Raw genomic sequence first — 22,738 nt, 5'->3', positions numbered from 1 at the left:
GTCTTTCCACTGAAATCTCAGTTATTATTATTACCCTGTTGAGTCAGTTCAATATTTACCTAATTTTCTTCAAGAGACTCTAAATATTTAAAAGGAAGGTGTTACTGGGAAATTGGAGGACTTCCTTATGTTATAAAAAGCTCATGTTTTGGGGGCCCTGGGCAGTGGGCTGAGGGTTTCGCACCGAGCATTTTGAGGGCATGAGTGGCATTTTCAGGCACCAGAGTCCTCCCAGACCACGTCCTTTTCCACAAATGAGACAGCACCAGCCTCAGTAGCTGAGGAAAAGTTCTCATGTTTGCATCCAGGTCATACCACACCAGCTCTCCTCTTTACCTTTAATTCTTCCCTAGTGGACACTCTGATGGTCAAGAGAAGGAAGTCCTTCAAGTAGCACTGAAGAAGTTCTTGCTGCTGTTCTGCACTGAGCTGAGCAAGAAACCTGCCCAGAGGAGTCTGCTGAAAGACTTCCGTTAATATCTCTGGCAGTCCTGCAGAGAGGAGACCAAAGATTGGCTTGGAGTGAGGATGTAAATCCTGACTCTTCCCTTTCATTCAGAACACTCCGTTTCTCCTGGTGAAGGGCAGTCACTCTGCAAACAGTAACAGAGGGTAAGGTTCTGCTGAATGCAAGCTCACTGCAGAGAGTCAGCTGCCTGATTTTATGATCATTTCTAGACACTTTAGATATTTTTCCAGTGGAATAACAGAAACAAAGGCAGAACCAATGTTAAATTTCAGTCACAAACAGCCTACCCAGACCCAAAGGGATCAAACGATCTGAGACAGACCAAGTTTTACGTCTATTAAGTCAAAACAGGCTTCAGGACCCAAGTGAATCAGGAATGAGTGGCTGCTCTTCAGGGGCTGGGGTGATGAGCTGCTCGAACCAGAAAGATCTGCCTCCTAGTGGATGGGGTGCTAGCCTCAGTCACACGCTCTCATAGAAAAGCACTGTCTAACGGTTAGGGCACGGCCTTGAAAAGGGAAGACTCTTTCCTCAGGACACAGACTGCTTCAAGTTTGTTCAGAAAAAGTGGCAGAATGCTTACCTAGAAAAATAAGTTCATCTTCAAGGATTTGACCTGTATTTTTTAAAGGCAGTGCTATTAGTAAACTTTGAAAAGATTATTTCATGGATGAAAGATGACTTTTCCAAGAGTGTTGTGTTATCGTTGGTTTTCCTGGAGTGCCGATGGCCAAACTACTTGGGACGTGTGTGACAGCAGAGCAAGGTGCCACGTGGTTCAGGAGAAGCACTGCAGCTCAGTTTGGGCAAAGATATTCCATTCTAGTCGCTAGCAGCTGTTGAGAAAGGCTTAATGGGACATCTCCTGAGTCCTGTGCCCTAGTTGTCCAGAAGCCTCATGACAGGGTAACAGGCTCTCCTCCTGCCAGAACGTGTCCCCTTCCACCACATCCCCGGGCTCACCTTCAGCTCCTGTGATGTACTGAGCCTGGACCCACAGTTCTTCCAGATAGTCCTTGATTCGCCAGCTAAAAGGCACGTCATTGGAGAAGCCCTCTGCAAGGTTCATATAGTTCTGCACTATGACATAGGACATCTCACTTTTAGATCTGCAATCAGGCAAATGAGGACAAAGAATAGGGTCAGTGAGATGTTGCTCAAGACACAAGACAAGACCCACCTCTGATGCCAGTTCCTCTCAATCCTCAAGAACAAACGTGTTAAAAGGCTACAAAGACGGCCCACGGGTCCATTTTACAGCTCAGTGCTTCTGTTATAAAGGAACTCCAGGGCGACCTCATGTAATCTCTTGGCTTTGCAGACAAAACAAAAACAAACCAAGGCTGGGAGGGGTCAAGTAGTTGCCTAAAGTCTCAGGCAGAACCAGGTCTTGTGGTGCCTGGACCTACCCTGGCCCTAAACCTACACACACAGAACATGACTTATCAGAAGCCAGTCTTTCTCTCGTGATCAATGGTGTCTTGTCTTCTAAGTGTTTCCACTGCAGATTCAGAATTCCATTTATTCGTATATTCTTTATTAACCTACACCCTGGAATTGAGGTCCCCTGAAATCCAAAGAGGAAGCTTTTGGGCGGCCGGCTGAGCTTGAGTTGCACAAGATCAGGCCTAGCGACAGGCCGTGTGGATCCCCCCAAGGAAGGAGGAACAAATCTAACAGCTCTCTAAGTGCAGCTTCTCTGGTGTGGACGGAGTTGAACCTGGCAATTTTAACTGTAACGGGTGCTCTGGAAACAGGGAGATGAAGCAAGAAGAGAACGAAACAAAGATTTCCCAGAACTTTAGCAAACTCTCCCATGTTGCTGTAATGCCATAACCATTGAGGCTGCGAAAAGAGCCAACTTAAATGTGATCCTAAAATCGATACCTACATTTCATCAAAGACTTGGGAGAGCATATTAAGATTGCTGCTATGGGGGCTGGCCCCGGTGATGCAAGCGGTTAAGTGCGTGCGCTCTGCTGCGACGGCCTCCCACGTAAAGTGGAGGAAGATGGGCATGGATGCTAGCCCAGGGCCAGTATTCCTCAGCAAAAAAAGAGGAGGATTGGCATTGGATATTAGCTCAGGGCTGATCTTCCTCACAAAAAAAAAAAAAAGAAGAAAAGATTGCTGCTATGTTATGATTTTTTTTCCCTTCCCACAAAAAGGATTCACCTTGTATCATTCGTCACAAGAGGAATGTTCAGAAGCTTAATGTCACTGAAAATAAACATCCAAAGATCTCTTGTCCAGGATGGAGCACCTGGCCTGGTCAGTAGCTCAAGGTTGCCATCTCTGTCGATGAAAGATATCATGCTCGCCAGGAGAGGTATCACCGCGCCCTGGACCCGCTTCCAGAGGGTATGCCTGCAGAGCAGAAGAGAGGCAGACTCCAGTGTCACGTCAGACTGACCACAGACCACGGTGGGAGTCCTGCGTCCTTCTGATATTCCGTTTCCTCTTGGGCTGTACCAAAACACCTGGTCTCCTAATTTCCACACTATAGCTATGGCGATAAATGGAAATTTTCATTATTTTAAAATACCAGAAGAGAGACTCACAAATGCAAATGTCTAGGGGCAGAACTGGAGTAGATCTTAATTCTACATCTAATAAACTGTAACTAGTTCACTGAAAAGGCCAAGTAGTACACTTGCTTTATTTTGTTATATGACTATTTTCCAGAACAAGTCATCTAGGTTCAATAAATAAAGAAAACAATGACCAAATTCATTTGGAAAAAAAAAAAAACGTTATTTTAAGAAAAAAAGTCAGTTGTAGATAGACTATAATAAAGAAGAGATCACAACAAATTCATTTGGTAGTGACGTCAGCTTCATGGTGGAGTGAACTGTTCCCTTTGTCTCCCCTGTAAGTTATAACTAAATGGACATTCATTAACCAGCAGAGGACTCTGCACAGCACAACAGGACACCTGAGAGATCCATGCAGCTGTGCATCTGAAGGTGGTGGACTGGATCCCCGGAGGGCAGTAGACCTAGGCGAGCGCACTCCTCCCTCTCCCACTCCCCAGTGGCAGTCAGCCAGGTCGTGGATCCTCACACACAGTAAATTCATTTCAAATCAAGTTAAGCAAGAAAGCACAAGTTTATCTAGAACTTAGTTCTTGTTGCTAATGGTTTTTGTACACTGGATCTGAGGATTTTTATATGAAAATAAATTTGATTGCTTATATTAAATACATTATACTTCGCTGTTATAATTATATTTATACATAATAATAAACTCTATAATTCATCTCAAAATTCTTGTGATAAAGTCTAAGAAATCTACTGCTTGGTAATTAACATTGGGGAGAAATGAAAAGAAGAAAAAGAAATACCCTACTTTTTAAAGAATATAGTGCACAGAAACCTGGAGAGAATTCAAAAATGTCTACTGAGGAAACAAAGCATGCTAATGATCAAAGAGATCACTTGATTTAAGGGAAAAGTGCCAAACTAGAAAATAGTGGAAGACTACAGAAGTGAAAGGAAGCGCTGGCTGCAGAGAGAGACGGGGGCAGCTGTACCTGGACAGGTGTGCAGACTTGGGAGTCGGAACAACCCTTTTATAAAGACAATCACAGTTTGGACTATTTAATCCCAAGAGGGCAAATGGCTTAAGTACAAAATACAGGGATGGTGAACAGAGTTAGTCCCCAGTGGCTTATGATAGTGGATCAGCAGGCTCTGGGCTCCATCTGACCCGACACAGAGAGTTAAAACAGGTGAGACTTCTGACCGCTAGATTGAGATGCTGTTCAGAAACCACCAGCAACCCGAGTGAGAGGAGGCTAGTCCCAATGCTACAGCAAACAGCAGGGCAGTGGAAGGTGGGGCCGCCCATACTGCTCTCAACACCTGGCAAATGGGAAGTTCAGAAACTGATGGGGAGGCTGAAAATACAGAGGCTCAGAAATATTTATGTAGAAGTAAGTATTCAGTAAAATCCATTAGGAGTAACCAAGGGAGATGAAAATATTTGTAGGTTCATATCTGACCTTATAAAATTCCTTACTCAGAAAGTATAATTTGGAAAGAAATTAAGGATAACTAGAGAAAAAAGTAGAAGCAGAAAACCTCCTACAGTAATGAAATCAGCATCAATAAGCTGCACGTTCCACTCAGCTCTGCTGCTCCCGTCATTTTCCTCCTGCTGACGGCACACAGGCAGTACACCGGAGGGCGACCCCAGTCACAGTCGGGGAAGGTGGGACCTGGACGGGGCCTTATGCATGAGTAAAACTTTCTTTCAGACATGAGGAAACTAAGAGCCAGAGTGATGAAGTAACAGGTCTAAGATGATCCTGCCAACTCGAGGCACGCTTCATCTTCCATCTGGCATCCAGAAGTCTGTCCCTCCTTCCATGACACAGGTCGTCATGGGTTAGTCCTCAAAAAGGGTCAAGGTTTTATAGAAAAAGGACCATGGACAATAAATGAATATTCCAGGGTCTTATTTTTGTAGTTATTGAATAACTTCAAACAGTAGATCTAGGAAAATAATTTCTTTTTTGTGTGTGTGTGTGTGAGGAAGATCAGCCCGGAGCTAACATCCGAAGCCAATCCTCCTCTTTTTGCTGAGGAAGACTGGCCCTGAGCTAACATCCGTGCCCATCTTCCTCCACTTCATGTGGGACGCCGCCACAGCATGGCCTGACAAGCAGTGCGTCGGTGCGCGCCCGGGATTCAAACCTGGGCTGCCAGCAGCAGAGCGCGCGCACTTATCCGCTACGCCACGGGACCGGCCCCAGGAAAATAATTTCTGTTCCCTTCCTGCATATCCCGTTCTTAATAACCTGAAACAGCAGCATCCATTTCTCTGGGAATGGACATGCTGGTGAACATTTACATCCTATAAGAACAGATGTTCTATTTTTTTTATTATGAAAAAATTTAAATGCAAAAGGAGAGAAAAGAGGCAGCAAATCCCCACATAACCACCACCCAGACTATCTTGTGCTCGTTGGAAAAACAAAAAAGTGACCCTTTGCTCAGAGAAACGTCTCGGCCCCCTTTCCTCGGCGGGGAGAGGGTGCGTGCACAAAGCTGCAGGCCCGGCCGCCACACGGCAGGCCCTCCTGGTCTCCTGTGACCACGGTACCTGAACGTGCCTGCCTCCTGGAGAGCGTCCTGATTCAAGGCTTCCCTCACCACCCATTCCTTCATATTGTGGAGGTAGTTCTCTTCTTGCTTCCTTAAAAGGACATAGAGGCGCATCTTGGATACCCGTAAGAAGGTGGCTGCAAAAAAGCAGAAGAGACATGCATTCCCCATGTCCCACGGGCACTGAGCTGTGGGCTCTGCAACACTGACCCAGCCCACCAGAAGGGAAGCTGCCTCTCCTTCAGCCAGGCCGAGTCTAGAGCAAAGCTGGAGAGGTACGCTTGGATTCCCGCTGGCTCAGCTGCTTCTACGAACCACAGAAGACCGCAAGGTGAGACGATTCTCACTCCTGAGCAGCAGCCCACGCTGGGGTACGGGCGGGAGATGGGGATCATACCTCTGCATTCATCGTCTTCATTCAAGAGGCTGAAAAGAATCTCCACCCTCCTCATACTGCGTTGGCAGCTCTCATTCTGGTCTCTGAGCATGCCCACAGCACTTTGTATGCAGCTTCTCAGCAGTCTGGTGGTGTCCAGCACCTGCATCTGTTGATAGAGACAATCAAGCCTTCCGTTTCTGCCGCCTACACGACCCATGGGAGACGAGGTCTACGTGCTGACGTGCAGGAAGCACAGGGCATGGTTCTTGCTGTGCAAAGCTCCTGCTGTGGGCCTGCCTGCAGCTGTCCACGTGCCCTCGCACAACTGCTCTCAGAACCACTGCAAGGTGGTTGTGTGTGCTTAGGGACTCAGCCAGTGGTCAAGGAACAGAGCAAAACTGACCAGAACACGTCAGGAAAAGCAAGTGTCAGACCTTGTCCTGGTAATTCACCTACACTCACAGCATGGAGGGAAGAGGTGCTGGCCTAACCCCTGTGTGGCTGAGTCTACTCCTTGGACTCCTGGGGGTATAAAGTATAAATAAGCCACTCATGAGGGGAGCCCAGCAGCACGGGGGGCCCAAAGAACCAGAACTCACATCACTTCTCTCCGGCCCAGAGGTCTTGCTTTCTGTTTCCATTTCCACCTCAGTCATTTGCCCCGATGTTTCAGTCTCTGTTTCCATCTCCTCCTCATGGTTGTCTCCAGCCCTGTGTCCCACCTCCACTGCAACAGAAGCAAACACGATAGAGTTACTGTTCAGAAGATGGAATGGGAGTGCTAGTAACACTTTCTGTGGGTTGTGTGCTTGGGCTCCAACCATCAGGCTTTGCCCAGCACCCAGCTCCAGTGGGGTCCCCAAAGGAGAGGCCGCAGGTCACATTGATCAGCCTCCAATCTGCCCACTCAGTGTGGTCCACCAGCAGCAACCCCTTATGCCCATCCTGGGCTCAGACAGCTGATACAGGAACCAAGGCAGACAGACTCTGATGTTTGCATTCTACAGGCACTCACTTCCACGGCCTACGCATCCACAAAGACCTGCTTTTTCATGTGGAAATATTGCCTTCTACTTGGCCTTGGAAAGCAGTAGAAGGTGCCCTCGGACTAGTCATCAGTCAGTTCAGGAAACACGTCCCTGGCTCCTGCAGAGGGGCAGGTGCTAGGACTCCAGGGTGACGAACACATGGCGGCCCTGTTCTCCCCACAGCGCACTGCAGCACACCTCAACATCTCCTGGCTGCACTCCTACCATCTTGCATCCCCAAAGACTCGTCCTCACGACTTACACTCAGGTTCATCTTCTGGCTTAAACAGCTGGCTGATGGTCACGTTCTGCAGTTTAGTCACATCCGAAACCATGACGGTGGATCTCCGGAGGTCATCGATGTGCACAGACTGCCAGAGCCCTGTGGAGAATAAAGCCACCCAGAATCTTCTCACGTCCTTTCTGGTCTTTTTGTTAGTCATAAGTAGGGATACACCACACGTCCTGATGTTTAAATACACTGCTGCTAAATGAATGATTTGTATCCTAAAGTCTAAACCTTTGACTATACACGGAACCCCCTGACTCATGCTATATATGTCAATAACTTCAATATAAATATCAGTGTTAAGAATTGAAATAACTGACTTGTAAAGGATATCTGAAGAAGGCCCATGACTCTTTTACATATTTGTTATTATACTTATTTTATCGTAATTAGTAAAGGGGTGTGGGACAGTGGCGAGGTCGGCCTCCCATGGTCTATGAAATTATAAAAAGAAATTGTTATTTGCCATTTCTAGAATACCAATTTTCTTATATAATAAACATTTGGTGACTCATTTCTCAGAAAAAAAAAAGAGAGTGAGAGATTTAAGACAGCATTCCCCCCCCCAAAAAAACAGGCATAAAGTATCAGTGCATAATAGCATTAGTCGGGAACATCATATCTGCATTAGCCATATAATAAAAGGCAGAACCAGAGAGACTACTCAAGTGTTCATCTACAAGTTAATAAAGGAAATGCTGTATCTTGAAGCAGCAAGTCCAAAGATAAGTGCTTTTTGCAGCAATCAGTGGTAAGAAATCGAATTGCATCTGAAATGAATATTGCTGTGATTCACATTAATATTTTATTTTCAGACTTGTACACCATAGGAACAAATTAGAAATAACTCAAACATAATTTAAACAAATATGTTCACTAATATTTTGGTCCTACCTCCATGAAATCCGACATAGGACGTTCCACTTCCCATCCGGGACAGTTTCGTGATGAAATAGACTAAGATACAGTGCTTGTTTCCTTGTATCTTATTGATTTCATTTATAGCAGAATACCTATTTTAAGAACAAGCAAGCAAAGACAAAACAAATAAAAACAAAACCAAGCAAATAAACAAAACCAAAGTTGTGAAATGGCTGAAGGGTGTCCTAGGAGCTGTCATGTTCAATTTCACGGTTTTTAGGCTTAAATAAATTTCACACCTTCATGCTTATTATCTTCTCTTACGAGAAAATGAGAGCAAGTTCTCTGGTAGTAGGCTCATTTTCCTCCCCACTCCTGTGTCCCTCTGCTTTGAAGAGGCATCTTTATCAGTCAGGAACCCTATCTTGTAATACTTGATGGGCTCGCCCCAATGCTACTAAGGGTGAGACTAGTGGAACTTTCCATTTCAAGAAACAGGGTTCTGTGAACAGACAAGCATGATATGAAATATGGCTTCCAATGCTTTAAAAGGCCCAGAAATCACTTGCATTTCAACATTAAGTAATACAGGAACATAGTTAATTCCAAAAGTATCAGATTTCCACCACAAACACTATGAAAATGTCAAATGAATACAAATGAAAGCATTTACATACTGTTACTGCCCTTGAACTTGGAATAAATTCACATTGCATAATTTAAAATTAATCATTATTAAAACATGTCTGCAAACATATGTTTCAAGGATACTCTTCCTCTTTTTTTTTTTTTTTAATTTATTTTTCCCCCCAAAGCCCCAGTAGATAGTTGTATGTCATAGCTGCACAGCCTTCTAGTTGCTGTATGTGGGATGCGGCCCCAGCATGGCCGGAGAAGCGGCGCGTAGGTGTGCGCCCGGGATCCGAACCCGGGCTGCGAGCATCGGAGCACGCGCACTTAACTGCTAAGCCACGGGGCCGGCCCTCAAGGATACTCTTTACTAGCCTCCTAATATTTTATTAGTTACACTTCTTGCATTTTACCATTTTTGTATTGTTGTTAGTCTTTTCTCTGTGTTTCTCTTTCTTCATTTTTTCTAGTCCACATTTGGGGGAATTAAAAGGGAGAATCATTTTTATTTTGATTTCTATGTTTCTTCTCACACTATACTGTTTTTAGGGAAGAAATTCTTTAGGAGCTCCTGAATAAATTTTGGGTTTCCTATGTAGTTTCTGAGAGAAATAACAAAAACATACTTAGCTGAGGCGATGAGCTGAGCGCTATGAACTCCATCTTCAAAATCTGTTTGAATGATGAGGATTTTACATCTGGCTGTGTTAGCTAAGCAGTTTCTGAAAGAAAAAGGAAATTATCCAAGTGAGTTATCTGTCCTAAAAAATGGGTGATAAAATTCCCCAAAGTGATATGGAAGCATAAACGTATATAGAAAAACACTATTGAGGTGGGTCCTTCTCTGCAAGGTTGGTAGACAACCCAGTAGAGAAAGACTAATAGATGCCTCCTAACGAGACACAAGGACCCTGGTTTCAGAGAAGGACGTTTACGCGGAAGATAACAGATGAGGGGGAGGATTTAACAACTACCCTGTTCAGGGTCACATGTCCTTGACGTTCACTATCCAGTGCTGGGGACAGCAGTGGCTACTACAACCATAAGTGAAATACAAAGTGGTCAGGGCTGCGGATGGAGGGCGGGGGAAGGCTGGGACCCTCACCGGACTTTTTTGAGGAACGAGTACTCAGTGTCAAACTGCTGCAGCCACAGGATCGTGGGTTTTGGAGCCCTGCCCTTTACTTCTGATTCTAAAATTTCACAGTCACGACTGGTTAGCAGTCTGGAGAAAGTGGTGATCTGCAAAGCCAGGAAATGCAAATTATTTGCTAGAATTCAAGGAAAGGTTGCACGTCTGCTAGGTTAAAATCCTAGAAACATGAGGCTATTTAGCAAATATTTTCTATGGGCTCAGCATTGTGCAGTTGTGCACAGACAGAAAAGAATCCAAACCCAGAGGAGTTTTTTAAAACCAAGGCAGTGCTGAGGAAAATAGAAACTACGGAATCAAAAGGTATTGGGGAGAAGACTCCCCCTGTCCCTAAGACGCCTTCAAGTCTCCCTGCTAGACTCCAGTGTCTCTTCCTGCTTTAGTCCCTACTGGAAATTCTGATGAGTTCCTAGGGCTCAGCACAAATGCCATTTCTCCCTCGCAATCTTGCTTCATGCTTTCAGATGGAGTTAGCTGTTGACGCCCCTTCCCTCTCACAGCTGTTATCAATTCTCCTCGACCACTGGATCACACTGCACAGTGCAACCAAAACACTCCTTAAGGGTGTACTGATATGGTAGCTCCTGAATCTCTATTTCCAGGCTGGCCTTACCACCGAGCTTCCGATTCCTATATCCAATTGCATGACAGACATGTCTGCCTGGCTGTAACAGGGGCATCAAAGCCTATCCCAAATGGAATTCACTATTGCCTCCCCAAAACTTCTTGTTCGTTCCTGGACTGTGATTAACCAAACCTCCAGCCATCCAAAGAAGAATCCAGGGAGTCGCTCCTCCATCTCTCACAGCCTCTATATGGAATCAGTTGTTAGCTCTGCCAATTTACATCCTAACTATTTCTCAGTTCCATCCATCCAACCATTCCTCTACTTTGATTGAACTGATACAGCAGCCTCCCTACTGATCTATCTTTTCTATGATAGTCTGTTATCAAACTTCTTTTTTCCCATCTCCCAGGCAGTGAGACACATCTCAACACACATACCTCCATCACTCCCCTCTGTATAGAAAAGACCAATCTCCTTAGTGCGGCTGACAAGGCCCTCCATGAAGTCTCTCCAGCCACACCTCATCCCCATCTCTTGGCACTCACGAGCTTGAACTTTAAGCTCCATCAATGATCAACTCCTGGTTTCCTGCAGACTGTGTTGTTTCACACCCCAACACCTTTCCTCAAGTAGGGCCCTCTGCCTATAACACTCTCCCCTGCATCCTTCACAATCAGCTTGAGGGTCATCTCTCAAAGAGGACGTCACCTGACCTATCCTGATCCGGGCTGCTCCTCTTTGCCTCTGTGGACGGCATCATCATATGATACTGATGGCTCCCATTCGTGGGTCTGTCTTTGCACCTTACACTGTGTGCTGACCAAGGACAAGAACTGTGCCAATTCATTTTCATATCCCCAGTGCCCTCAGGCAGTACTCAAATGTGGTTCTTCATATGTTGAAGTGAACACTGTATACAGTGTTACTATCTGCACAGCACTGCACGGAAACAGGCACTCATACTTAACATAGAGAGGAACCAAAAGTCTCAACATATCCTTTTATGATTCCTATACACTGACTTGAAAAAGAATCTTGAATTCTGGACACTAGGGATTCAAGGACTCTGAGATGAAAGAGGATAATAAGGGTAAAATCAGAGATAGTCACCTCTGTGAAGACAGCATGGCGTCCCAGATCCACCCTGTGAAGGTGAGCCTGAAGGAAGTCTGCAAAGGAGTTATGTTGCTGCTTGTAATAGTATTCTTGTGACAGAGTCTGTGCAGTGAACAGGCCCAGTGAGGAAGCCCTCAGCCGAACCACAGCATCAGGCGTGGCACAATCCAGCAGTACCAGCTTGGCCTCCTCAGATACCTTCTGGTAGAATTCATCAGTCAAGACCCTGTGACCTAGCCTCTCTATGACCTGGAGCACCACAGAGGCACAAGTGTCTGAGTGGTAGCCAATGAAGACGTCAGAAGGGCTGTATTTGTATCTGACTAGAAACTGATCTGCCTTCCCATCTATGAATTTCTCCACCCAGATCTTGAGATCTTCCACAATGGTTTTCTGCCATTTCTCCAAAACGGTGTTGATATCCAGATAGTGCTTCTCCAGCCGGTTAATAAGTGGGATGGGAAAATGTCTGTAGACGACATCTTTCTCTTCAATGACTATCAAGCGGAAGTCTGGGTGAACCCGACATTTGACCCGATGGGTCCCCAGACCAAGGTCCACGTACTTCTGACCCCCGAGGTAGACGTAGTACTGATTGAGCGCGTCATAGAGGCTCTCGTAGAGGTTCTGCAGATTGAGCAGTATCACCATCTTGCCAGTTTCCATGCAGATTTTCACTCGGTTGATATTTCTGCAGATCTGGGTGTACTCTTGGTCCTTGGGAAAACTGGAACCAAAAATAATCTCTGGCTGCTGGTCCTCACTGAACAAAGTCTGCTGCAAGATCTGCAGGGCCACATAGTTTCTCGTCAGCACCAGTAAGTATCGGGACTCGGAGTCTTCCAGCTGTCTGCCCGACGCCTTCTGAAGATCACCGCACATGTTCTGCTTGATCAGCTCCATGGTGCTGACTTCTTTTGAGTACTTTGCCTCAGGTAAATTGGCTGTAAAAATGTCCACAGCATGGATGTCATCTTTGCCACTGAAGTTCCGGAGGACGGCCTGTGCAATATCTTGTGGGGAAGGCTTTTTATTAGAATGTTTTGCCGTGGCAAAGACCATTTTGATGAGGCTGTAGTAGTCGCGAAGCCCAAAGAATTCCTTGTCTTGTTTCTGACATACTGTTTCATAGGCTTTGGCAAAGGATGCAAAGTATCCTTGGATTCTTTCTCGAACGAGGGGCTCTGAAGAGCAAATTCCCTTGGCGCTCTCTATGAGCTCTTTCTCACTGGGGCTGCCACGTGACACAAAAATACCCCGGTTCATCTTGGCAGGGTCCAGGGCCCAGTTGGAAATGCCTATGAAGCCAACCTTTTTGTGGGGAGCAGGATCGTCTTCAATGCACCCATCTTCCAGCAGGGGGTGCAGAGCCTTCAGGGGCATTTTGGGTGAGTCTTCTGCCAGTCCCACCTCATCCAGCACCACCACGGAGACGTACTGCTGCAGGTCCTTCCCCTGCTGGAAGCGGGCACACTGCTTGAAGGTGCCTATGATGCCTTGTGGGGTGGAATGGGGGCTGCACTGGAAGGACACCAGGTGGACCTGCTTCAGGCTCCGGAAGAGGTCCGAGGGAGCGGCCTGGCCTTGCATGGCATCTGCCACTATGGTCTTGGCGAGAGATTTGGAGCTGCCAGGCTTCCCCACTAGGAAGAGAGGAATCTTAAGCTCAATGCAAATAACCATCATGAAGACATTCTCCTTCAAAGCCAAGTTCTTGGCGATGGTTTTCCTCAGAGACACACCACTCAGAAAAAGATCCTGTGTTTGAGTTATCTCATCCAGAATAACCTTGCTGTCATTATAGGGTTCTGGAAAGAACCTGCAAATGTCTCTCCGATACAACTCCTTCTCCTCTAAAGAGGCGTGATAGCATACCCCGATGGCCAGCACCAGGGACCAGAGGACAGGATCCCTCTCAAGGTCGTTTTTGTCAACATTGGACTTGCAGAGAAAGGAGTCCAGCTTTGACAAGAGCATCTCACTGTGGTCGTAAAACCATCTGAAAACTCTGACGCAGCGCTCCACATCCCGGAGGCTAACGAAACTGCATTCATTGTCTCTTCTCCTCATGAAACCCTGAGAGGCCGAGAGCACTTCTGCGATCACACGAGTCTCGTCCTGATCTATTGCCGTGGAGTCCACCAGTCTCTGGACAATTTGCTGGATATAGAGCTTCTCTGTGGTGTCATTCAGCTGTCCAAAGTCCCACACCAGAGGAATCAGGCTCGGTGGCAGAGCATGGACTCGGTACACCAGCTGCCTCAGAGGGATGGAGCCAAGTCTGTCAGCCGTCTCCTCTGCACTAACCCTGTAGCCCAAACCAGCCGCCTCCAGGCGGCAGACCATCTCCTGGGAGTGCTTCCGGTAAGGGTTGCAGGCTGCTATGATATGCAAGCCAGAGTTCTTAGCCAGGGGCTCGCCACCCACTGTACGATCACACAGGACTTCTTTGATACAGCTTATAGCTTCTGTTGTGTTGGCTTCGTCAAAGAACAGGATGGTGTCCAACTGATGTTGGTCCTTATTGAGGAGGGCAAGTCGTTCCGCCTCCCTGACTTTGGAGTAGATCATGTCTGCTGTTGTTCCCCCATGGACCTTGACCAACTTCAAGGTTTCAGCATCAGCACCCCCACGCCGCAGGTCACTAAGGAATTTAATGAGTCTGGTTTTCCCACAGCCAGTTTCTCCCATGATGATAACGGGGATCCCACACCGGAACCGCATCTCAATGGCAAGGATCTTAAGCATATTGTCCGTTGTAAGCTCATATGTTTCATCAGGGTCAATGGGCCACTGGATCCCTAATGCCAGGCAGAGCTTTTCAAGCTTCTCATGTCTGGGCAGCCTATCAAAGTCAACATTGAAGGGCACCCTCTGAAGCAATAGCCCCTGGTACAGTTCCATAGCCATGACGTCCTTCTTGATTACCTCCCTACTCAAGTGATCGATAGCATTCACACTGCCATTCTGGTTGTTCTGGAAATGGAAGCCTATGAATGTCATGGATGTGTGGTCACTGTTGAAGAACACGTATGGATGGGACTCTAACTCCCACCTCTTTCGGAGAGAAAAAGGGGCTAGATCTTCTTCGTTCACCCCGTCCATGGTAACCATGTGCTTCCCTGGGCTTTGGTCAGATGTGTGAAGAGTTGGTGTGGCAAAATCTCTTGCCATGAAGATCATGAAGGTAACCACAAAGTTCTTGAAGCCCCTCAGTGTGTCTCCAGTAAAACTCAGATCACAGAAGAGAGAGGCCTCACAATCTTTGAGCTGATAATTCAGGAAACAGGCGAAGTTCCGGAGTTCTGACCAGGATGGGTTTATCACCCCACAGTAAATCAGGAGATGCTGGATGCATTCCTCAGGGGTGCCTTCAACAGAGCGTTCTTGGTATTGGAATGTGTCTAGGTTTTGTTTCTGATGGAACCGTTTTAAATATTGGTAAGGTCTCTGGAAAGTTTCGCTGCAGAACTCTTCCTGATCCATTCCTGGCTCTCTGTGGCTCTGCTCAGGACTCAGCTCCATGTCTATCACTTCCTTGGGAGGCCGGCAGGTGACTTTTGGGAAGATGTCAAGAAATCTGATCTGGGGGGCACGTGTGTTCTGGAAAGGAGAGACACGAATAAACTGATCACGACTGAATTTCCTAAAAATTGCTTTTCCATTTCAACCCTCCACATGGTCTACGCTGGAAAGACCGTTATGAAAAATCACTTTTCAAGGCCGGCCCCGTGGCTTAGCGGTTAAGTGCACGCGCTCCGCTACTGGCGGCCCGGGTTCGGATCCCGGGTGCGCACCGACGCACCGCTTCTCCGGCCATGCTGAGGCCACGTCCCACATACAGCAACTAGAAGGATGTGCAAGTATGACATACAACTATCTACTGGGGCTTTGGGGAAAAAAAGGAGGATTGGCAAGAGATCTTAGCTCAGAGCCAGTCTTCCTCAGCAAAAAGAGGAGGATTAGCATGGATGTTAGCTCAGGGCTGATCTTCCTCACACACACACAAAAAATCACTTTTCATAAAGTGATTTCTATAGACTTCTCTTTGCATAGGTTTTTGTCTTTGGCACATTCAGGCATTGTGTGAGCTGCACCCTCAATCAGGAAGTCCTTTTCTACCCCACCTCCTGAAACTAAATCACTCCATTAAGCGCGTGTGTGTGTGTGAGAGCATAAAACTCCTTTTTGTTAAGAAATTTATGTGATGAAAGTCTCCTTCCCATCTTGGCTGGCATTAAGAAAGATGGTATTCTCTCAGTAGATGAATTTATTGCATCAGAGCATAGCTGGAATTTAACCAAGACATACAGCAGCAATCCCTAATTGAACAAAACAAATGTAAGACACTGCTAACTAGTAAAAGAGTATTTTTATTGCAGACATTAAAAAGATAAGTTTAAAGACTGATGTGTCTTTACTATCCTCCCTCGGGAGCCTGGGTATGGAGAGCCAGGGCCCGCATGTGGCATGTGCTACCTCCCAGGTTGGGCACACCAGTGGCCTGGCGACTCTTCTTCCAACAGGGCCGATGAAACCTCCCTTTACTGGCACTGCGCTCAGCTGCTTTGCAAAGGCAAAAGTGGGGAATCGCAAAGACCTATCAAAGCCCCTGCCCCACAGTACTGTGGAATGCCTGCAATACACACCAGTTTTGAAGACCTCTTTGGCAGTGCTGAATTTCCTTCCAAGATTTCAACGATATATAAATGGCACGGGTTCCGACGCCACATTTTCCCATTTATATCCATCAAGTACTGTAGGATGAGGAGTTTGAAAAGAAACACCCAAATTCCGGTTTGCACCTAAAGAAAGAACTGCTTGGGTTTGCAAATACTTACACAAGGACGATCCATTCTCCCAACCCTAGGGCCCTCTTCCTGTGTTCTTTGATACAATGATACTGAATATCAATACACGTAGGAAGAAGTTCTTTACATGGGGAAGGAGGCAGGGCAGGACATGGCCACTCAGCTGGAACCCTGGGGCACTTACAGAAGAGGTCACATCGAAGTGGAATATCATGGGTCTTGTCTGATACTGGGCATCCAGGAAGGGCAGCAGAGAGCCCAGGACTTGATTTTCATCCACCTGAGGGTCGATCAATCGAATAATCTTTAGAGGCACTTTTTTCCCATGAAACTTCATTTTCAGTTTCCCATATAACCTCTTCACGTAGAGAGACTTTCCTATAACGTTAAAATACGGAAATTAGGTGCCAGGGCTGTGGACAAAGAGTAAGAGAATCCGGAAAGATTCATTTCAAGTCACCTCTCTGCACAAAATTCAAAACTCATGCAACGTAACATCAGACTAAAGAATACACTTTTGAACTTGAAAATTTCCACACCGTTACCTGCTCACTGTCCTTGCTGTTTCCCTGGGACTGATGACAGCAATCTAAGTACGAGGAATGTAACAGCACAGCCTGCTTCCTGGGGGAGGGGGAGGACCGACTTTCATCCCCACAGAAGGTAGTATTGTTAATGGGATAAAGTCAACAGAATGGAAATCACTATTTCTTTTCAAGGGAATCATGATGGTGACTGAAGCGAGGGTCAAGAGGCATTTGTTTCTTCTCAAGACAAAAAATTAGTTTGCCCCGTTTCCGGCAGGTTCCGCATCCGAGGATTCAACCATCAGCGGATAGTGTTACTATGCTTACAATCCGTGGTTGGTTGAATTCACCGATGCAGAACCCACGAATACAGAGGGCCGGCTAAGGGACTTGAGCATCCACAGATTTTGGTATCCATGGCGCTCCTGGAACCAATACCCCAGGATACTGAGGGATGACTGTGTACCTCCTCCTGCTCTTACAACCCCATCAACCCCAAAGTGGCCCATGTAGTTACAAAGAAAGAGGAAACTATGGAGAAGCTTGCATAGAGGAGGATGGCTTAGCTCCCAGGAATTGCCTGAGATTCCAGTACGAGCCCGGATTTACAACTTCAGATGAGCCAAACCTCCCTGGGACTCAGTTTCCCCCTTTGCACACGGGCTTCATCTGAGTCACCCCTCGTTGGGCAGGGAATGGCCATCAGGTGGTCCCAGGACATGTGGGACCCATCCACCCCAACAGCTCTCATTACCAACACCCGCTCTCTCCGAGGTCACGATCCCAACACACATCCGGTCCCTGAACACGGTGGCGGCTGACGGAATCTGCTCTGGGACCCGGTAATGCTGTGCCAGGTAGGCCTGGATGGCCTCCAGGGGCGCCTGGGGGGTGACGAGGACCTTGTGCTGGCTGAAGGCCGAGGGGAGGTAGCAGTGCTCCCGCTCGCAGTCGCAGACCATCACGAACTGGTAGTCCTCCTGGTGGCGCTGCGTGCACAGGCTCTGGAAGAGCACCTCCGCCTGGCAGGCCACCTCATAGCTCAGCTGGTCTGCGTACAGCAGGCTGTACACCCTGTGCCCCCGGGAGCCCGTAGTCAGGCAGCGGCGCAGGAGCAGCGCCACCTCCTCAAACGTGGTTTCCGGGGTGCAGAGCAGCACCTCGTCATAGCTAGGCAGGGGCTGGCTCGGGGTCTGCATGTAGATGGCCAGGGCGACCGGCAGCACCTCTGAGTGGCCACAGACGATGAGGTTGGGCTGGCCGACCTGCAGGCCTTTTGGGAGCTGCCGCTCCACGGGAGGCCCACCCAGTCTCGCCAGGTGGGCCAGACAGCGGCCAAGGCCCTCCAGCTCCAGGCAGTGAGGCAGGAAGACACTCATGCATGTCATTGACTGTTCCATGATGACCTTCAGCTTGTCAAACAGGCTGAACTTGGAAGAGAGCATCAGCGGCAACTCTTCAATCACTGTCCTCTCCTGGTGTCTGGTGGCCTTGCCATCGGGCCCCCTGCAGGCCTTGAAGACGTGCCTTGGGGTGCAGTCACTTTTGATGAAGGACAGCATGGTAAGGGTGGTGTCGCTGGGCGTCTCTCTCCTGAGCTCTGTGCTCAGGTAAACCAGCTGCTCAGCTGTGTAGTAATTGAGGTAAAAGTGCTCAGCTCGCTTCTCTGTCACGAATCTCTTCCAACGGTCCAGGAAGTGCTCCATCTGCCTGCAGAGGGCCTCCAGCAGCTCAGCGACCGGCCCGCTCTCCGTGAGCTGGCTCACCAGCCCCAAGCGGAAGTCCATCCGGATGGACACGCCCTCCCGGGGGGTGCAGTACACCTCGGCCATCCAGGCCCTGAACAGCATGTTTCCAGCAGAGTAAAGGTTTATAAAGGACTGGACGAGCCTCTGCACATTGCAAAACACCTGTTGCAAATGGAACCAGGAGGCAGAAATCACAGAGCTGTATCAGAGAGGCGACACAGTAGTCTAGAATAACACAGACAGATCTATAATTTGAAGGACTTGGGTTCACATCTTCCCATGGTTCACTGTGTGACCTCAAACATTTGAGACTGATCACAGCAGGGCTTTCTTCCTCATTTACATAACTGGCCTCATAAGAGGACTCTTTTTAGGAAGCGATAAGTTGTAAAGATAAAGGATATCATTTATAAAGCACAAATGAACTTTAAAGAAAAAACCCGTAATAAAATTCAGAGATTGTTACATAAACCAACATGCCTTTTTATCAATATGGTTACTTTTGATTTTGATGAAGGATGCTCATCCAAATCTTTACGTTTTTTTGGATTCTTGCTAATTTACAGAATAAGTGAAGCAATTTAAGTTTCTTTCTAAGAACGATCCATTGGGTTTTCTCCTCTCCAATGTAGCAGATTAACTGCCAATTCAGTCTGTGGATCTTAAGAAGCAACTGCGAACCAAAGGGCCTGTCATACCTCAGACCTGGCTTGGGGTCGTGAATTTGGATCACAGGCATTTTCTGCAGACCCGAGGGCTCCACTCGCCACGGATTTAAGAGTCAAGTGATTCCTATCAATTAGATCCAAACTCAAATCCTTCTTACGTTCTCAGGCAACTCAGCAGTGAGAGTCCTCGGCCCAAACAGATGAGGTTATACCTGCTTCGCTCTGACCTAAACACAAATCCTCACCTCGGAAAATAGCTCCACTTCAGCGTTGTTGTGATCCTTCTTGCCAGACATCAGCATCAATTTGTTTAAAAGCTCCTTCAGCTCTTCTAAGGAGTAGTCTCGCACCTCCTGATGGCCCCCGTGGCTCTCAGGAAGGATTAAACATAGAACTGTGTCTGGGGAAATCTGTGGAATAGCGCACATTTAGGAGTTGCTTTACTGGAGCCACAAACCCCTCAATTTACAGCAGCCTGTAAGCACTACTTCCAGCTGTGCCTGGAATGTGTGGGGGCTCACCTTCTGGCCATCTGTGGGTGCCTTGATCACATAGATGCCTCTGCTGTTGATTGCTGTTGCCAGCGACAAGGATGAGAGTTCAACAGACCCATGACTTTCCCTCACTGTTTGCAGCCACTCCAAGTTCCTGGCAGAGTCACGCTGTTGGGACAGAAGGAGAGAAAACGGGCCCTGGTGTGAGCAATCATCTTTCTCTTCCTCCTTCGTTTTTCTCCCACTTGTGCCTTTGAGGAGCGAACTCCTCCTCCCCTTCTCGGGGCTTGGCGCACAGTCACCCCGCAGGGCACGACTTCCTCACCCGCTGCCCACGGCTCCTGTCTGCTTTGGTCTGTCTCTCTCGGGAAACTGGTCACCCGGTGTTGCTGTTTTGTAATGGGCTGTTTGCCCGCATCCCCACCAGTGCCTGGTGCCCTGGCTAGCACGTGGAGGGTACTCAGCTTCTATTTATGGAGACATGGATGGGGGGACAGGCACAAACCCAGCTCTCCTTGGGAAAGCATCATTCTGCCAGGCCCCCAGGTGGAGGGGGGAGGTGCTGACATAACAGGGCTGTGGAGCCTTACGTTGTAAGTGTCTTTTTGGAGTCCCCAAGTCCAACCAGAAGAATTAAGGAAAAATCTTCAACAAAGTCTTTTTGTTTGGACATGAGCTTCCAGCAGAAAAAAAATGAGAACAGCCCTATCTGCTCATTCCATTTCTTTTCCTCTCTCACCCCTCATGGAGCTCCAGCTGCCCTGACAATCTCTCTGCTCGTTAGGCAAGCGACCTAATATGGGTCTGCTCAGACCCTGGTGTACATGGTTCACTTAAATTGAAACGTAAATTTTTTCTGATAAAAAGTTATTGCATACCAATTGTGGAAAATATCAAAAAGTATACAGAATTAAGTAACAATTACCATCCTTCAGAGAAAACCCCCGGCAACATTTTAGCATATTTACTTTCAGTCTTTTTTTCCACATGCGTTTTGCATAGCAGAAATTCCTCTTATTTACATGCAATTTTGTATCCTACTTTCTAACACGATGAGATAGAGAAAGCGTTTCCATGTTATGAAGAAAAACTGCTTTTAAACATCATTTTCAACAGCTGCATAAAAACCTACCATGTGGGTGTGTGATAACCGCCGTCACGCCCCCAGTGTTGCTAAGCAATGCTCTATGAAACCTAATCTGCTTTGGAGCCAGAGATAAGACTTACCAGTTTACTGGGCAGGTGCTCGTCATTTTCCAGAGCCTTCCACAGTTCTTTTAGCTGTTCCATGAACTCATTGAAACCTGCACTCGTGTCCAGCTTATACAGCAGAGGAGCGTAGCCCTGCACCGCGTCATGGAAGCAGGCCACCCGGTCCACGTCAATGTCATTCTCACCCGCTGAGATGGAAGCCAAGTCCACAAACACCTTGAGTTCATTGATGCCTTGGGGCAAGAAGAGACAGGTGAGCACGGGGCTACTCCATGATGGCTCAAGACTCAAACCTGGGACACGAATCCTTATTGAAGCTATAAATGGATATTTAGTGGACTTTTAGGGTTTTACCCACTTTCTGCTTTCAATAAAAACCTGGACCACCTTTTTCTTTGCCGTCTATGTCGATACCACTAACCAACACCTGACCTTACTGAACAACAGCCACATCCAGGCATACCGTGAGGCTTTGTGCGCCTTATTTCATTTAATCCACATGACGTCACCATTTTACACAAAAAGAAACAGGTTCAGCTGGTATATACTATGCTGACAGCTAACTATAAAAAACGGAGATAATTCTCGCTGGGTTACTTACTCATCAAAGAATGTGCATCATAGTGGGCCAAGGAACTCACAGTTGAGAGCAGCGAGGCCCTGGATGAGAGGCAGGCAGCCCAGCCCCCTTCACACACCAGCGCTGCCCGCCTCCCCTCTTCCTCGTCTCCTTTGCCTGTCTTCCTCACCTCTGTTTCTTCCCTCTACAAATTAACTCTGCCAAAGGCACCTACGCCACAGAGCTAAAAAGGCTGCCAAACCCTCGGCTGGAAAAGAAATGCACATCCCAGCGAGCTGACATAACAGAATCTCCCTGAGCGAGAGCTCGCCGTGGCCTCCTGTAAAAATCCACCTCAGGAAAAAGCTGACGGGGGCAAGATTTTTAGGAAAATGACCCCTAGCCGTTCACAGTAAGATCCAGCGGGAGAAAAAAGTAGCCAAGGAAAGTTTTTACGCGAGAACAAGAGAAATATTGTCCTGATACAAATTCTACCACCAATCGATGAGGCACACACTGCACATCGGCCTAAAGAAGGGGGATGTCTGTCTGTCCTTCACACAGCACGCGATCAAGGGGAGGGACTGCCTGTACATTTAGGAAAGCCACCCTGTGAGCCATCTGAAAACTCTCCAGACCCCTGGCAACCTCAACAATGGACTTTACCTCCAAGAGCCTCCCGGACCCAGGTAATTAACTCCTTCCTTAGGTACAGTTCCCGCAGACATTGGCACCGGCTCTCACTGAGGTCCTCCAACAGCTTTTTGGCACGGATAAGCTGCTGGCTGATCTGGTCCAGTTTTTCGTGGCGAAAGTCCTCAAAGCCGTCAGTCTGCAAAACAGGGCTCTACTGTGGGCTGGAACCGGTCACCTGGAACCCAGAGTCTGAGCAGCAACACTGACCATCTGACAACAGGCACACGAAGCTCTTATCTCTGAACTGGATGCTAAAGCCTCCACTGCTGTCCCCCTCGATCAACAGTAACTACTATTCCTCTGTACTTGGCACTCTGCTAAGCAACTCACACAAGAACCCTGCCAGGTACGTATTGTTATTTTTCCCATTTTATAGGTAAAGAAACGAAGGCCCAGAGCAGTGGCCTACTCAAGAACACGCT

The 22,738-nt window shown here is 47.4% G+C and overlaps 1 protein-coding gene across 8 annotated transcripts in view; it reads right to left on the bottom strand.

Annotated features, from left to right (window-relative positions):
- RNF213 (ring finger protein 213) overlaps positions 1 to 22,738 on the bottom strand; it is a 122,208-nt gene that overhangs the window by 35,662 nt on the left and 63,808 nt on the right. For 6 of the 8 annotated variants that reach the window (XM_058561819.1, XM_058561811.1, XM_058561818.1 and 3 more), the window contains 18 exons: positions 22,287 to 22,452; positions 21,077 to 21,294; positions 19,877 to 20,017; positions 19,601 to 19,765; positions 17,694 to 18,849; positions 16,597 to 16,790; positions 16,251 to 16,406; positions 11,596 to 15,204; positions 9,870 to 10,006; positions 9,391 to 9,486; positions 8,168 to 8,286; positions 7,247 to 7,366; positions 6,556 to 6,683; positions 5,975 to 6,122; positions 5,576 to 5,714; positions 2,645 to 2,836; positions 1,433 to 1,578; positions 337 to 491 (listed from right to left, as the gene is read on the bottom strand). In XM_058561819.1, coding sequence (XP_058417802.1) covers positions 337 to 491; positions 1,433 to 1,578; positions 2,645 to 2,836; positions 5,576 to 5,714; positions 5,975 to 6,122; positions 6,556 to 6,683; positions 7,247 to 7,366; positions 8,168 to 8,286; positions 9,391 to 9,486; positions 9,870 to 10,006; positions 11,596 to 15,204; positions 16,251 to 16,406; positions 16,597 to 16,790; positions 17,694 to 18,849; positions 19,601 to 19,765; positions 19,877 to 20,017; positions 21,077 to 21,294; positions 22,287 to 22,452 — 7,185 coding nt within the window. The remainder of the gene's footprint in view (positions 1 to 336; positions 492 to 1,432; positions 1,579 to 2,644; positions 2,837 to 5,575; positions 5,715 to 5,974; positions 6,123 to 6,555; positions 6,684 to 7,246; positions 7,367 to 8,167; positions 8,287 to 9,390; positions 9,487 to 9,869; positions 10,007 to 11,595; positions 15,205 to 16,250; positions 16,407 to 16,596; positions 16,791 to 17,693; positions 18,850 to 19,600; positions 19,766 to 19,876; positions 20,018 to 21,076; positions 21,295 to 22,286; positions 22,453 to 22,738) is intronic. The other 2 variants (XM_058561817.1, XM_058561815.1) reach the window with 2 other exon arrangements.

This window comes from Diceros bicornis, chromosome 18 (assembly GCF_020826845.1).
Source record: "Diceros bicornis minor isolate mBicDic1 chromosome 18, mDicBic1.mat.cur, whole genome shotgun sequence".
Classification (NCBI taxonomy): Eukaryota; Metazoa; Chordata; class Mammalia; order Perissodactyla; family Rhinocerotidae; genus Diceros; species Diceros bicornis.
The sequence above is the reverse complement of the archived record's forward strand: the minus strand, read 5'-3'. Positions and strand labels throughout refer to the sequence as shown.